At 35.9% G+C, this 17979-nt stretch overlaps 1 protein-coding gene across 2 annotated transcripts in view; it reads right to left on the minus strand.

The window, feature by feature from the left end:
* EXOC2 (exocyst complex component 2) overlaps nucleotides 1-17979 on the minus strand; it is a 125198-nt gene that overhangs the window by 41005 nt on the left and 66214 nt on the right. For both annotated transcript variants that reach the window (XM_063161504.1, XM_063161495.1), the window contains exons 13-20: nucleotides 14800-14924; nucleotides 11436-11504; nucleotides 11016-11173; nucleotides 7875-7996; nucleotides 4595-4656; nucleotides 2143-2223; nucleotides 1166-1225; nucleotides 252-313 (exon numbers count right to left, since the gene is read on the minus strand). In XM_063161504.1, the coding sequence (XP_063017574.1) occupies nucleotides 252-313; nucleotides 1166-1225; nucleotides 2143-2223; nucleotides 4595-4656; nucleotides 7875-7996; nucleotides 11016-11173; nucleotides 11436-11504; nucleotides 14800-14924 (739 nt within the window). The remainder of the gene's footprint in view (nucleotides 1-251; nucleotides 314-1165; nucleotides 1226-2142; nucleotides 2224-4594; nucleotides 4657-7874; nucleotides 7997-11015; nucleotides 11174-11435; nucleotides 11505-14799; nucleotides 14925-17979) is intronic.

The raw sequence follows: 17979 nt of genomic DNA on the forward strand, positions 1-17979 counted from the left end.
ACTCGTGCCACTGTAGAAATAGTATAAATAATGTAACATTAATTATCTTATATGATCTTTATTACATGATGCCACACAACATCTTGACATAAAAAGTACCTGCTCTTATTTCAAAGCATCAGTATTCAGAGGCAAAAGTATTCACAAGAAATATGAAATACAGAAGGGATAAAACCACAACCCCAGTGAAATGTAAGACAGCACACACAATTGCAGAATACTACACATAAATTTTATTTCTTTTTACTTACTGTGATGTATCTATGTCACCATCAGGTTTGGTGCTCAGTTGTTCCAAACAATCTATAAAGCCCTAGAAAATAATAAAGCAAGGTATAAATTTTCTGCCAGAACTAAAAAAACATTTTCAAGTTCACTTTTACTACACTCAATAAAAGCAGAGCAATCACCACCTGGTTTTGTCTTAAACCTTACATAAATACAGTAACGTTTAGTTACAAATTTTGAATGCATATTTTCTATTTTGCATGCATCATAGCATACTAGTAGGAAAACATAGTAATTTTTAACCCTGATAAGTAATTTTCATGATGCATGTTTAAAATTATGCAGCGATAATCTGCTGATTAGCACGGTTAACAGTTTTTATGTGCTCAATCTGAACAGTGGATTCCAAGTAAAAATTGCAGAAGCCTCACTATAATCCTTTTGTTGCTTTGGCTCCCCATTTTTTATTTGAGGAGACTATTAAAATGGTTCAAAAACCTAAAGAATGCTATTACCAAATTTCAAATAAACTAAAAAAAAAAATCAGATATTGTTACAAAGAACACTGTTTTCTGCTACAGAAAATAAAAGCCAGATCCTCAGCTGATGAAAACCAGCATTTCTCCTCTGACTGCAGTATATAGATGTTAGATGGCATCAGCTCAGGAAGCTTCATTGTCAGTAAAATCTTGAACAATCACATTCAGTAAAATATTTGAATATGTCACTTACTCTCTCAGGATTTGCCATCACTGGATTGAGCTAGTCAGCTCTACCTACTTTTAAAGTCAAACATTTCTCATAATCCCTGAGTGTAGCACAAGAATAACAGAGTCATCAACTTAAGCTACCTTTTGGGAGGTGGGTAAGGTAAAACGCACACATTTTTGATCATCACTGGTGTTGACAATTTCATACTTCAAAGAGATCAAGATACCTGCATGATCCCAATGCTTAGTTGGCACACATCCTCCTGTGTTTTCTGCTGCTGGAAAACCTGAGGATGCAAGCATATTATTTCAGCAGAACAACTTCACATGGCCTTATTTTCAAGGAAGACCTGAGTAACTTATCCCTAAAGAGATGACACAATTAAAGGAAATGGCTGCTGGGCCACTGTTTTCTTATGGATCAATTTCAATTTTTCTCCATCCTAAAAATGGGAGAGAAAATACAAGTCCCAGTAAACAGTTTGATAAGCATGAGGAGATAACACAGTAAAAGGAAGAAAAACCTAGCACACGTGGTATGTGTCATTGCTGGCTAAAGGAATTGCAGCAAAAGCTCTCAGGATATTTCAAGGTCTTCATGTCCTAAAAAGAAGGATTCATCGTGCAGGTGAATTCACTGCAGATTCTTTTGAATAAATGTTCATTAAGAAAACAGACCAGCTAGTCAGAAAGATTAATGTAAATGAGGAGAGAGAAACAATATCTATACATAGGTCCCAAGAAAGTTTGGAAAAGCATTAAACTCCCTAAGAAAGAAATATCAATGTTTCAATCAATCAGGGCTTCAAGGTACTGAGCAGAGGGGGACAAAAAATTGAATTTAAGTTCTTCAAGTAATTTGTATCTAACAGTGAGTGAAGAGTAACTCCTAGGAACAGCCTCTCCCTTTTTTATTTTAGATGTAATGTCTACTGCTATCTGAATAGTACATGAGTAGCATTTTTTTTCCAGAAGAACAGCTTTAAGGATTTAAATACAAGGTCCATCTGCCCCATAACCACAAATTACCCTTAAAAAATGAAGCACAATGAGAAGTTTAAAAGCTAGCACAAGTGAAAAGGTGTACATAGGAAACAAATACAGAAGAAAGTTATAACCTTGGATCATTCTCTGAAAGTTCTTCTCACACAAATTACTACTGGGTTTCAGAAGAACAAAAATGAAAACATAAATCAAAACTTACACTGGCTTCTCCAGGTTTGCAGTCCAACACAGTTTTAAGAGATTGCAAGGAACGAATAATGCACTGTTCAAACTGGGATGGCTGAAAGTCAAATGAGTTGTTAGCTGTAGATAAACATGTTAAATACACACTACACAAATAGATAAAAAACTCACAAGATGTATTTATTTCCAAATTATTCCAAATAAGGGGTTGGAGGGAAAAAAAATCACACTTCATGTATTACCAGAGGATCCTTTCATAGTGATGTACTTTTTTATGTAAATTATCTACAGAATTATTACCATAGATCAATGTACTTTTACATCAAACAGCCTCATATAAAAGGCGTAGGAAAGATATTTAGAGCTTTTTGTGGTAGCATTACAGATGACTGTTGACACACTCCCTCCTCTACTCCTTGATCCAAGATGGAATAGAATTTCACCTGGGATGTCCAATATTTCTGCATTGTATTTCAGCAAAATGTTTCTAAAAAAATCAGACTGACATTTGTTTCAAATGGAACAGAAAAGGCCTGCTGTTACCTTCAGGTTTCCAAACCTGAAATTTGAATGTCTTGGATAACATGTATCAATTTCATCCTGAAAGTGCAAACAAGTTCACAGCAGTGTCATTAGTCACTTTTTCCTTGTCTTTCTCTCTTCTCCAATAAGCCACACCTAATTTTTTCAATGCATGTGTCTGCTGGTATTGGGCAGGAAACTGTTGTGCAGGGCAACGTGAAGCAGTCACTGGTCCAGCAAAGTGAGACATCATCTTACTGGATTTGACTTAAAGAAGAGGAGTGGACAAAAATGCTTTTAAGTCCTGTGAAGTTGCTTTTCATTCAGTAGATAGTTTATGGCATGCCACCAACTTTAGGCTTAGAAATAACTTTTATTTCTGTAAATGATGGAGGTGGATAGGGAAACTGATGCTCACATGGCATAATGAAAATCATGAAAAAGCCACTAAGACCATCTGTATTTAGTATTTTTGGATCCCTTAATAGAAGAAGGCCAGCAGTAAAGTGCTGCTCTTGGGTTTTCACTTCCACACTATAAAACATCACATCTCAGGAGAGGAAAGTTGTTTAGATGTATGATTCTTTGGATATTATGAAGCTGAAAAAAAAACCAAACCCAACTTGGTTCTGTATTTCACTGTATCTTTTGCCTGGAATATAAATGCTAGAGAGGTCTTCAACCTTTTCTACAAACTTAAAATACAGTTTCTACCTCAAGCCTAAAATGTCTCCAAAGAGACTGCCTGGTCCTTTTTTATACTGGTTAACTTTTGCTCTAATATTACCCCAATGAACTATACTTCAGTAGGTAAACAGTTTCTCTATGACAAAACACAGCTTCCACCATTAAAATTTGGTATGTTTCAACCATGGTCTCAAAAGGTATCTAGTGAAGTACAGTATACAAGGAATGGATGGGTGATTTCAAAGCACAAAAATTATTTGAGCAGTTTTTAAATAAAGATGGCTTAGGCTACAGCACAAGCATAAAGAAACAACACTTCTGTGGAAGAACTTCCTCCCTGCCTTCATTCAGCAGATAAACACCGTGAAAACCAGAAGTGATAGGGACTTGCCCATAGCAGCAGCAACTGAAATCAAGACCAGAAGCTGTAAATCTGGTTATAGTACTACAATTGACAACAACACTCCTTCCTACGGTATGCATATTGTGACTGCTTAATGTCCTCCTACTCAACTTCAAACACGTATTTATAGAAGCAAATAAGAAGAACTAAAAAAGTCTGTGGAGCATTCCCTTAGATAACATACACAAAGGAACTGTCCCTCCCACAGGCCTTTTCTGCTTTCGCAGATTGTATTTAAGTCACACCTACAGCGCGCTTGCTGTGTTTTAGGCATTACTCATTACTGTTTATTTCCAGAAAGCGTCTCACTAATTTATCTGAATTTGGTTTCAAGTCATTGGTTGTTTGCATGTAGGCAATATCCTAAATTAGTTGCTTTTCAGTTCAATTTCTCATTATAACATACAAGTGACCTATTTATTCAGCTACAGACCATTCCATAGTAGTGTGCCTACTAAGTTATGAAGCATTTTGATGTGAACTGAACTTGTGACCTCAAGTATGACTTTTTACTCCAGTAAACCATTCAAAGAGGTAACCATTCAAACAATTAAAAAAAAAATTATTGTCCCATATTTTAATAAACCTACAGACACTATACACTGATTCTAATCTAAAACAAGTAATAAATCAAAAGTCAGATCCTCAGGTGACTTAACACCAGTGCTATTTTCACTGATTTCTGTGATGCCATTTTAGTTTCTGAGGACCTGTTTTCAAAAACCTGTTTTCAAGAACAGATAAAGTCCAAAGTAATTTAAATTTTGGAGAATGTAGAAATCACTTTCATTACACATGCAAAAGAAAGAAAAAAATCCAGCAACGGAAGTGTCTACAAGACGCCAAGTATACCCACCAACGATGTCAAACCTTCATTATCAACAACCCAGTCCTCCTTTTCAGCTAATCTCTTTATATCTGTAGGACAGAATAATAGGGGAAACATGGGATGGGTAGGTGGGGAGAGAAGGTATAAATTTTAATTATTAAAAACTCTTGAACTTGAAAAGAAACCACAGACACTGGAACTGCAATGACTAGGCATACAAGCAAATAGCACTACAAGCTTCAAAGCCCTCAGTACTCTCAAATGACTAAGAATGGAACTCACACATGGTCTGCTGACACCACACAGAGAAGCACATCTATTGTACATGGCAGGACTTGCATGAAGCACATCGTTTACTGGAAAGCTTAGAATTAAAGGAATATTGCAAAGGCTTTGAGTTTGTTTTTGTTTTGTAAATTTTTAATCACAATATAAAATACTCCAACTAAGAATCCAAGTCTCTAGCCTGTAACGCTCTAGCATTTAAAATGAAAGAAAAACTGCCTAGCATTTTAGCAAAGACAGAAAGGACAGCATGTAATTCATATTCAGAACTCTCAAAGAGGCACAGGTTCCCAACTCAGGGTCAAGGATCCATGGTGCTAGATTTTCTTCAAAAGTACATGAACAAATATGCAATAAGCACTCTCTCCCACTACCCAGAAGGTGTTAACTTATACAGGATTACTATATAACTATTTATTAGGATGTGAATCCAAAACTTATGCACTGTAAAACACAATTCTTCTGTGGATGACGTGCATCACGCATCATCACCATGTTTTGGGCTTAATTGAAGTGTAAACAGAACAAAGATGACCTGTGTGCAATTTGTGGGGCTTTGACATACAGCTTTCCTACGAAGAAATTGCTCATCAGAAGTGCCTGCATATGATGCAACTCTCTTTTAAATGAATAAAAATTGCAGTGAATTACCATCTCTTCTAAAAATCTAAGAAAAGAGAATAACTAATGCATGCTAAGAGTTATCTTCAAAATTTTAGTGCTTTCTGTAGCTAAATTAAGAAGCTTAGTTATAGTGTCATAGTCTGCAACACTCACACAAGTATAGACTCAGTAAGGATAAAAGGCATTAAGGGATTGTGTAGAATAATGACTCTGTTCACTTTCCTACTTAATTCAATTGATATTCTTCTAAGGACTGAGATTGCACTGGGCAGCCTTTACATGTTTTTGTGGCTGCTCACTTTTGCATTCTGCTCTTAGCTAATACAAATATAAAATCCACCTGATTTCTTTCTCATACTTCACTGCTCATCAAATTCCAGTCAAATACATTCATGTAATCTCACTGTCTAGTCTGGCATTCACATAATTTGTCTTTCATGACCTTTATGACCAGTGACCATATACAGGAGGGAAAGAACACAGACTGCCTCACAGGGCCAGTGTGTGTACATGGTGTTTATCAAAAGACAACAAAAAAACTCCTGTGTGTGGGCAGGTTTATCGTATTTGAAAAGCCAAAGTGCTCTAATGAATATTTTAACTACATCTGAATATTCTAACTACATCTGAATGCCTTTCCAACTTACAACATGCAGCAAGAGATGAGACTGAATTTTATATCAGCACTTTACTCATATTTCAGAGTTATTCGAAAGGGGAAATTCAAGTCCAGGAGTTGACTTTTTGACTTACATATTGCAGATATAGCTACTTCTGAGATACATTTACATAGCTCCATAAGAATATCCATTACCTGTACTTTCACTTGTTCCCCAATAATAAGAGTTTTTTAATAAAGGGCCCAGTTAACCTCATCATGTGCCAAAAAAATCCCCACTATCTTAAATACATTCCAGAAGTACAATTTTGATTAGTAGGCGAAGAAAAAAAAAGGAGCAGACACTCTGCATGTGAAAAAAGAACTGGGCTATTGCCTTGGTGCAACAAGTAGGTAAAACCAATCAAACAACAAATTTTTTCATCATTGGCCACATATTTGAGCTCTCTGCACTGTGCTGGAGAAGCTAGGTAGGCAGCTCAGAGATTGGATAAGCTGAGGACTGTCAAGAAAATGGTTGAGAGCTAAATACTTCCTTGCTTTGAAACAGCAAGACATCTGAGGACTCCCTCAGAGTTCCCAGACAGGAGTCAGTCCAATAAGATCATCCTCATATCACAATTAAAAGGAAAAAAATCTCTTACACCATTAAGAAAAAATAATTGAACTCAATTGTGCTAAGGGCTGAAAAGCAAAAAAGACTTTCTCATACTTTATGTGAAACCTGAAATAGTGATAGTACTTTACAGAGTTTTAAGGAGACAAGACAATGTATAAACTTGTTCAGCCAGCTCGCTTGATATTAATGCAGAAAATAAAAAGTTAATTGTGGAATGGGATTTAATAAAACAAGAGCCAAGAATGCAATTCATATCAATACTGTAACAAGTAAACCATAGATAACTAATGATTTGTTGTCACCAAAAGTTTAAAAACTTGCTTGATATAGCCACCTATGCTTGGCATACTTAAGCCTAGAGTAAAACTCAAAGCCTACATAGAATCATATCCCAAAGATTAAAAGTGACTAAATTGTAATATTAAAAAGCCATAATTTTTTTTAACATTGAGGGTAAGTAGTCTTTTGGAAAAAAATCCTTGGCCCTGCTAAGAGAATTAGTAGATCAATCTGCCCCAATTTTAGGAGAGACATTTATTTCTAGGAGATCTACTTAACTGAAATTTAAGTTTCAGAGTTGAATACAAGACAGCAAGAAGAATGGCCTCTGATGGTATAGAGTCATACTAGATCTAGAAAATGTGTTACTGGCTTTCACAATCCAGATATTTATGGCAAAAGTTATGTACACAGCAGGAAACCTGGGGATTACAATGTTAGTAAAAAGCCCTGGAAACCCCATAACTAATATAAAGGGCTGTGGATTGTTTATTTGGGCTTTTTTTTTGTCCTTGGGGATGAGACACTGCTTATTTAATTCTTCATGTTAGAAGAATTCTCAAGAAAGAAAATAAATTTTATTTCCAACATGGAAAAGCTGCATCGTGAAATAAATAATTTGCATTGTAGAACTGTCTCAACCCAAAAGAAACAAGTCTAACCTACTTTATTTATTAGACTGAGGGAAGAAAATACTCATTACTTATTTCTGGCAGAAAAATCAGGTATCTGAGTAACCCTTGTGAGAGACCACAGAATCAGATGAGTGCACTGCCACTACAACATCTGTAACAAACACAGTTATCTGTCAGACCATGTTTTGGCCTCATTAGGGGCACAAAGAATGACAGTGAGCAAGGGCACCTGCAGCCTTCCATTACCTTCAGATGTGTGCTGTAAGGTCACGATAATGCAACGTACACGAAGGTCCAGAATAAGATCCTGGATGATTTGAAGCATGTCATTGGGTATCTCAAGTGCAGTAAGAGACTCAGAACTAAGCCTAGAAAAGAAATGAAGTTAGGTGGAAGTGTAAATCTGAAGGGTTTTTAAGCTGATATGACCACATTGAATTTTGCAGACATTTTCTGCATATATAAATACAACAGCTCCATTCTCAGTGTATCTTTGAAAACTAATTATCCCACTCTGAGAAGATTAATTATTTATTTAAATAAGAAGATTGTAAATGCAGATTTATTTTTCTCTAAGATGACAATAATGCCATCACAGCAACATGCCATCTTTTTTCTACCATCTTTTTACACTTCTCTGCTTGATCTCCTGTCCTATGATCCAAGAATAATCCTTTTGGAGAAGAAGCAATGTTTTTTTTTTTTTGCTTTAGATGAATGCCTAGGTGAAATATGAGATCCACAACTGGGTTTCTGAGATTTTGTTTTTACTTGCATGAAAACAGTAACCACAATTAAGCTGCCAGGAATGGTGATGTGGCTGTGCATCAGATTGCTAAGAATATGCATATTCAAGGAGCCAAAATACAGATACTGCACCATGGGCAGAGTAAATTAATTCACTGTTTTGCTTCCAACTCTCACCAGGCACAAAACACTGGTACTACAGGTGAGGATGGAGACATTGAGACATTAATTTCTGGGTTTTTTCCTTTAGAAAGAGTAACACAGCAGCTACTTGCAAGAATTAGCATTTCAGCTTTCAACTAAAAAGCTGTAGCTGCATTCAGGGACACAGAGGGTTGTTCACTACTTTTATCCAACTCTTGGATATGTAAGCAAGGACAATTCAAAGGCAGTGACTGCCATCTCCCCTGCTGCTAATACTGAGCAAAGTACAGGTAATAGGAAGTGCAAAAGTGGAGGAATAGGAAGGCACAAAGCAAACAGGTGGAACATTTCCAATCATCCATCTGTAGGCTCCAGTTCCATGCCCCTGGTATTGGGCACAAACCACCAAACTCCCGCCATTAATGAGGCTGCTCTCCACTCAGCACAACTACTGAATTAGTAGATTAGAAAAATCTGTACTATCTCAACCAGCCAGGAAAGAATGAAAATACCTATCTGTGAGAAATTTAAGTTACTTTAGACTACACAGAAGCCCTGTACTTTAGAGTTGATTCCACTGAGCACACAGCTATCACATCCCTAAGATCATATTTTTTCTCTTATAATACACCCTACCAAATACATACATTTTATACCTTTATAGTAAGACAAAAATCTTATCAGCAATGGCTCACTTGATTGCATAGCTCTAATTTATTCTCTGGCACCTATTCATACTGGGCAATGAGAGGATGAGGTACAAGATAAAGACTGTGCTACCAACTGTGTGATACACACAAATATGTATGCGTGATATCAGTTGCGTGAGACATAAAAAGGAGCAGAAAAATTAAGATCACACAGATGTAATGACAACTCCTTGTTATCTAATGCTGTGAGTTCTATCACTCTTAAATACAAGCAGAAAACAGTAAATCATTTGTGAGACGACAGAAAAAAGTAAAATTCTATCATGTGCTTCACAATGACTTTTAGTTAGGAACTGTGAAAATAAGGCTTAGGCTATTATATAACTTTGCAACAAATAAAGGTCTTAGGCAATGTGTAGATTCCTCTTGGGAACAGCCCACCTTCATCACTAGCGAGTCACAAGAATTTTGCAGACTGTCTAAGTGTGGGGGCTAGAAAATTAACCTACTTGCAGCACTTGCACAAGCTTCTGACCTGGTCACAACTGATCAATACTCAATGATGACATGTTCCATTCCTCTTCTCCAGATACCCCTTTTATTCTCTACTTTTGATCACTTTGCAGTAAAGTCTAGCCCACTTTGCTCAAGTGCCATCACTAAGTAAACAAGGTGGGGAAAGGAGTAGGAGGGAGAGAGGATTTCCCCAGCTCTCAGTTCAGTTGTTCATTACAAGGGTAGTGCCCGGAAAGCAAAAGGAGATTCTCTGAAAAAAAATGTCTTCATAGTCTGTAGCCTCAGCCAGGATCTTATCTCAGATGGCAGGAGCACAGCTAACCTTTAGAGAACCATTGCTTACACTTCCAAGCCAGTATTACAGACGTGCAAGTGCTAAAGTCTAGAATTTTATAATTTGAGGGAAACTCATTGCTTGCTTCTCTTTATATCTTTTCATCAAGTCAGTTCCTTCTTAAATTGAAAGCATTCCATAAAACTCAGCCAGAATAACAAACTTCAGATGGAAATATTTTTCTATGTGGTTACAGTGCAGATAATTCAAGTGACAACAGAGTGACAGAAAGTGTCAAACAGACTTGACAACAGGTGTGTATCACCCCATCTGCACTAAGAATATCTATACATGATTATACACCTTTCTTTTCTTCATCTGTGCTGTTACCTGCTTTGAAAATTCAAGATAAAAAGTACAGTATCATACCCAGGTATTACTCAAAAGTAGTAGTTACTTTCCAAAAAGTAATGACAATTCTTGTAGGCCCCACAGAAATTTTTGTATATTACTGAGACATTTTGCAATTAATGAAATGTACATAATTGATTTTATAAAAAAATATAAGCTGAATGACATTATAAGCAGGAATATCACCTTCCATTAAACAACTGTAATGGTAAATTGTGATCTAAGAATAACTACAGTGAAAAACGTGATATTTTCACCCATTTTGGCAAAGATAGGAAGATGTGTAGCAAATGCAGCAAATAATTGCTTTATACCCTAAAGAATGAAATTGTGTTTAATTCACTGAGTGCCTATGCTCTATGCTGTGCCAGGCAAATATTTTGTTTAAACTTTTCCATAAGATGCTATGGGAAAAAATGAATATATTATTATGTAATAAGACTGTACCATGAGACATTGATAATTACACTTGCACATAGAATCCTAAATCTGACATAAGCCATTTTTTTTTTTTTGCAATCCTACTTTTGAAAACGTTAACATTCTCAAAATTCAGGGTATTTAACACAATGAACAAAACATTTTGTCTTAAAGCACATATATTCCATTAACAGAATGTTTTTATGGGTCCAGAGATGCATTTACCTTACAGTCTGGATAACATGTGTTAGCCACTGGCCAGAAAGTTCAGATTTCATCTCCCAGCCACCATACTGTCTTAATTCTCCTTCTCTGAGGCTGAATGGAAGCAAGGCTCCACGTATAAGTTTTACCAGAGAGTGCATAACTTCCTGAATCATTTTCTGCATCAGAAGAAGGGGAAGAAAAATCAAGGAAAAATCTCTATCAAGATGCTTAAGCAGCCATGTACCTGCTATATACAACAGGTAGAAATGTTAGATTTACAGGGGCTCCATATGGTAGAGAAGGGAGGAAAAGGAGGTATGAGGGTACACAAATTATTTAGGAAATCTTATTTTTCAAGGTGACACTAAAGTATCTTACCATGAAGGACAAATGATAGAAATTAGGGTTCTCCCCACCCCATCTCCCCCAACTACTTACCTTGAAATCATTTTGTCTTTGCCTAGCATTTTTCTTCGATCTTTCCATTTGGCCAGATTTTTCAGCAGTCTTGTGAAAATGAGAAAATTGAAAAGTGTAAGTATCTTATAACCACTGTTAAAATAATTCTGAAAAAGGGGGTTTCAAAGTGAAGAAGTGAAAACTGGTGAGCTTATGATGTAATTATAAAAATCAACTCAGGGCATTTCAGTAAGCAAAGACTATATATGCCTCAACAAACTCAACTTACTGTAGATAAGTACCCTTATGTTTAACTCTGAGGAAAAATGTGTGCTTAAGACAGAGACAAGCATAAGAGTAGCTTAAGCAGTACAAACTTCCTGAGGTTAAAGTTTTCTCACTGCAGTGTTAGTGAGATCTAAAACATATACAGTCAATTTTTGCATCAAGTTTACATGAAGAAACTGTATTTTTTTAGTATGGAAGCTGACCAGAGAAAAACATCAATGTGAAGTGGGAGACAAATTTTGGAATGAAGGCAATTTGGAAATGTATGATGTGAGGGGGAGGGCTGCAGGGTTTTTGTTTAGTTTAGGAACTGCATTTTGTAACAATGCTCTTTAAATAATTCAACTAATTGGAAAAGAGACTGCAAAATAAGCAGCACCTTTATTGTCACTTCTTTGAGAACAGCGGAACAGGAGTACACTTTGCATGAGACAGTTACAGTTGAAGAAAAACATGATTTGACTAATAGTCTTCCTGTTTGTAGTTCTACCCTTCTGTGAAGAGTACTGAGATCTCAGTAAATGACATTGAAAAAGTTATTTCAAATCCTAGGCGAAGCGCAGACGTTGAATTTTATACTTAGAAAATCTCCTATTTTATGTTTGTACAGCAACATCTACTGGACAAGAAGTGCAATAACATGATAGAAGTGTCCTCAAAGACAATCAGTTTACTTGCAAATGATTAATTTCAAATGCTGTATTTTTCAAAATCCTTCTTTAGTTAAAGCATTTAAGATTTTTTAAAATAAAATAAATAATTCAAAGTGAGCAAAAATTAGAGAAAAATCAAACTGCTTAACAGTTTTGGAAAATACATAGCTATTAAACTCTTGTATGTTAAAGCTCTGAATTATGCCATTGCAGACAAGGAGAACAACCTTCAAATTATTGCTGTATTTAACTCCTACTTCCCTCTTCTAAAGCATTAACAAGAAATTAAGTTGTATTCCTTGAAACTTCAGATAGCAACTTTAAATTCACACTGGTTTACAGATGGATTAAACAAGAGAAATTCATAGATCCTTGATACAAATTTTTTTCAGTGGTTTTACTGAAGACCAGTCTTAAGCCTTTCCTGCACAGACAGACCAAAACTATCTTGTGGTAAGATTGACGGTTACTACTCACATTTGTGACTTCACCTAGAGTGATTCAAAGAACACAACTTTTCAAACTGTTGAAATACCACACACATCTTAACTGACAATATTTTAAGGCATGCAGCTAATCTTTCAGAGCTAAAAAGAACCCCATCCCTGCCAAAACCCTACACACTAAACAAAATAAAATCCATCTTGAAATGCATATGTGGAGATTTTCTTTCTACGTTTTTTAAATGTCTTGAAGACTTAAATAAGCTAACTGAAATAACCCTGTATACAATTTTCTATAGGATGTTTCTTAAAAAAATGTAGCAATTGCCTTGCTTCCTGAATGATGACATATACCATGCAACATGGTAAAAGAATCTTCTTCGTGGACAACTAAAATTTGTACTGTTTCTGACAGCAAAACACAAACTTTCAGTCTTGGATGCACTGTGATAACAGATACTCTTAGGTGCTCTACAAGTCTTCCAGCTTATGCCACCCCCTCCTTGCATTCATCCTCAATTGACTGTGGCATGCAGAGCACACAGGAGGAATGGATTCCTTCCTATCTCCCCAAGAACTTGTGAGGCTTCTGTGAGCATCAAAGGAGTGAAAGAAAACAAATGTATGGGGATTCATTTCTCAGAAGTTCAGAATTAGGCCCAGACATAGAAGAACATATGTACCTTACAGACCAACAACAATACCTCTTCTGGTTTTTTTAATACATTGAAACAATGTTTTGTTCAGGCAAGACAGAAGATCACTACATTTTCCACTTGCAGTCATGTTCATGAGCAGGACTTATTAACCTTGTTTACAGTTCAAATCTTCATTTCTCTAGAAACTGCTTTCTATTTCATTGTACACAGGAAAAAAAAAATCACAGTAAACTTTACAGGTGAATTAGTAAAGTTTAATTTTCAATAGTACTGGTGTCAAAAAGAAAGGTTGTCATTTCCCTTAAGAAATAAATTATTTTTGTGAAACTCAACAGTACTAAGGTTTATTCTTGGTTTTACTTCCTTCACTGAACATTAGATGTAAATGTCATATCTTTCTTTTGATTTTTATAATGTAAAATGAGGATCACACCTAGCATCTATGTCACTGAAGCTACAATGCTCTGTACATTGTGTTCAACATGTAAAGGGCTATAGTATCTATGAGTATCATCATATGAGAATAGTATATTGATTTATAAACAGCAGCAATACATAGAAAAATTAATTCTTTGGAAAATAAAAACAAAAGCTTCCAAATGTTCTTTCTCAAAGGCTTTTGTTTTTCGTACTAAAGCTGCAAAGAATAGTAGATAGACATGATGACTTCTGAATTTAAACACAGCAGAACACAGTATACAACAAATTAATTAATTTATAAAAAATTAATTTTGAGAGATACCCTTTCAAAATCTGTTAGGAGTGTGCATATAAAAAGAGCATGTGTCATAAATCCTCACTTTTGCTTTTCCCCTTCCAAATCAGGCTGATTAGGAAAAATCAGATCATCTGAGCAAGAAGGAGTACTAGCACAGGTAGTTGCAGCTGACTAATCTTCCAGACTAGACTCCCTATAATGTGTCTGTGAATTCTGCTAAGTGCCTTGGTTATTATGCATCTCTGATCTTGAACCTCACCTCACTTCCAAATACTTATAACTCAAGAAATGAGTACTCCTTTTCCAAAGAAAGGAAGCAATATTTTTTCTGTATGACTCTGCTTTTTACATATCTCTACCTTTCATGCAATGTGTTAATTCTTCAGATCACCAGTGAAGGGCCAGCTATGAGTAAGAGGTGAAAGTACTCAGATATTATTGAGTCCAGCAACTGGAACACAGACACAGCCACACACAATCCCCACTGTCTGAATTTAAGGTAATTCCACTGTATGCTTACGTTCTTTTAAAAAGAAAAATCTCTTACTAAAATAAGTCATTACTTCTACCAGTGAAATATTTCAAATATAATTATTAGAGACCTTTGTTACTTTTAAGTCCTTTATATAGAAGAATCCATACCTCACTGAATAAACTTCCATTCACATAGGAAACCCAGAGCTTCCAGAAGTTGGGCAGCTGACTTACAACAAGTTTTGTCAACTTTTCAACAAATACAACTTGCTGAGGAGCTTTGTATCGCCAAGCTAAAAGGGAGAGAGGGGATGGAAAAAGCAATATTAACATTTTAAAAAATAACAAGAATGCACTACTAGCTTTCTGCTCCACTGTATTTCACAAGTGACTATACAGTATATATAAATCCTTTTGGGTAAAAATAAAATAATTTAAAACCTAGTCCAAATATGTGTACACAATCTGTACACATACAGGCTCTTTCTTCTCCTCTTGTATGCTTACAAGGTGCCAGCACTATGACAGTATCTACAGAATAGCTCCCCTTGTGGGAGTATCTAAGAAAACCCACCTAAAAATCCATTCAGACAGTCGTCTGTCTTCAAACCACTTTAAAATGTAAGGTAACGTGAAAGTAACCAAGGCATTACAAAAGTTTCAAATGAAATCTTGGTAACAGATGACTTTTTTCAGTTTCCTCTACAATGGGTGAAAAGGGGTAAAGAGAAAGCTGAACAGAGGCAGATGTAGTCATTAACACAGAAAATAAAGGAAACTGTGAAATACTCTTCTATAACCATCTATGTTCTCCATTGAAACCATCATGATTACAGTGGTTTAACAAAACAGGGTATCAGCACAACAGTGATAAGAGACTTGTATTTCAATTCAGGAACTACAGTCTGCTTTGGAACACATGGACAAAGAAATCATATATTTTTTGAAAAACCCCAAAACAAATCACCAAAGTCCCCAAGACACTTCAAAATGACATGTTTGTTGATGTGGTGTTTTTTTTACATATAAACTTAGGTCTTGTACAAATAATACATTTAATAATACATGATATCAGCCTATGTAACACTGTGGAAATGCAGAAAAATGTTGCATGAAATAGCACTTTTTATATCTACTTTGCTACAGAATGTTGTCTACACACAGCAGGAGTTCATGGGTTAGGCAAAAATAGCTGCCTAATAGCACATTACATACTAGTAGGCTTCACCAGAGCCTCACTGTTTCATTGTGTTGGTAGACAGTCTTGAATCTCCTTGAAGTACAGCTTGCCTTCAGCAGCTTCCATTTCTTGAGGTGTGGATCATGTATTGCTCCACTTCTTTACTGGAGAATAGAACATCTGCCCTACCCATTTCTTCTTACAGCCAAAAAGTTTAGGCATTTTGAATTAGTATTTGAAAATAAAATCATAATGGAAGTCCAATATTTGGAAAGAGGGTCTGACATAACTCAAGTGCAACTATGCTGAGAGTGATATATCTCTTTAGGAGGCGTGGAAACATCAAAGCTTTACTAGAAAAGCTCCTAGTGTGGACACAGATAAGATACTTTCACCAGCTTGGTTATGACTGCCAGAGAACTGGTCTAGACTCAGTGGCAGAAAAAGTTTCATTAACAAGCTGTGACAATGCCAGGAAGCTGTGCCAACAGAGCTATAGCAGCAGAGGCTCTGGAACTTCTACAGACCCCAACTTCTAATGAAAAAAATTCAGTTCTTTTGAGAAACCACTTCATCTTTGCCAAAAGCTCCAGTACCAATCCAAGGTTATAACCAGGGATGTCTATTGGTAACTGGCAACATACTGGCAAGATTTACTTAATCTCTGAAATTATTTTCCCCTCGAGGAAGCATATTTCAGGCTTAGTCCCAAGCCCGCAGACAGCAGATACCTCTTTGAATAAGCTACTGCACATCATATCAAAAGCTTATGGCCATAAATTCAGGATATTTTTACTTTGTTACAAGAGAAAGCTCCAATCTATATCTTATTCCATTGATTTTATAATCTCTGCTATATCATTCTAAAGAGGAAACCAGAGCTATTGCCTATTGTTTACATATTCTCATGAACATATGCTCAAGCAAGAGCTGAATGTTACTTGAACACTGCAGTTTTGAATTCATACTAATTTATTTAATCAATATCTTGGACAATCACTGTCAAACACATTGGAGAAAAAAAAGCTCCAAACACACCTAATCACAAAAAAAGCCCAGAGATGCCATTCCCTAATTTCACCAAAGACTAAAAAGATCCACAAACAAACTGAAGACAGAACACAGCACATTTGGAATGGGAGCTCTTGCACAGGCATCCTAAATTGTAGGTTTGCTTTGTCTCTCCACTCAGAAAAGAACAAGGATGGAAGAGTTATGGGTGGTCATGTGCATCTAAGCACCAAGGAACTCAAGTCAGAGGCACCTATTATTGGGATGGATTATTAAAGTGCTCCAATTCTCCAGCTTTCCTTTGAATCTTGGTATAAATGGGTGTCTACAGAATATGCAAAACTTACTGAAATTTTACCTTTTTCAGTTTGTAAAAGGTAACAGATCTATAACTAAGACTTTAAAAGTAAAATAACTGAAGTGGAATCGTCAGTCATATATGCAATTAAGTCCCTGCTCATGCAAAAGAATTCAAACAACTTAAAAATAAACTGGATTTTGGGTGTTGCTTGCTACATTAAGTGTGGTATTCATATTGTTAGTGGATGACATTCAAAAACAACCAGCAATTTAGTGTTTTGCTTTGTAACACTTGTTAATCATCTCCATGCAAGGCTTTAGGCTGAGAAATGACAAGGGTAACAACAGTAAGACAGCTATTTCAGTAAGGAATGATCTATTCTGTGAAAAGCATGTTTTCTGTCTCCTGTGATGTCATCACTGAAAGATTCCTGAGAAGAAGTTGTTTGGACAAGGGTATTGATGACAAAACACGGAAGGCCTCAGCAGGTTGTGGAGAGACAGACTGCTTGAGCTTAGTCAAACATTTTGTTTCCCTTTTTGGGTTTAAAGAATCAGAGAGCCAGATATGTGAAGAGACAGAAGGTGCAATTGCAAAGAGAACCATCTTAGCAAACACACACAAAAGGTATAACAAGCAAAATGTAGTAGGTAGTAGGTGGCCATGCATGCAGGAGAAAAGATCTGGTCTTGTAGAAAAAAATACTTTTACTACTTTAGCTACATTCTAAGAAGCAAACCTTGAACTTGAATTTTATGAACTGCTCTTTGCTTGCAGAAAACATGGAGGACTTCTTCAGTAAGCAACAATGGAGTATAAGAAGAAAGAATTGTATTTTGTAACAATTCAAAACAAA

Source organism: Melospiza melodia, chromosome 1 (assembly GCF_035770615.1).
Source record: "Melospiza melodia melodia isolate bMelMel2 chromosome 1, bMelMel2.pri, whole genome shotgun sequence".
In the NCBI taxonomy this organism is placed as follows: domain Eukaryota; kingdom Metazoa; phylum Chordata; class Aves; order Passeriformes; family Passerellidae; genus Melospiza; species Melospiza melodia.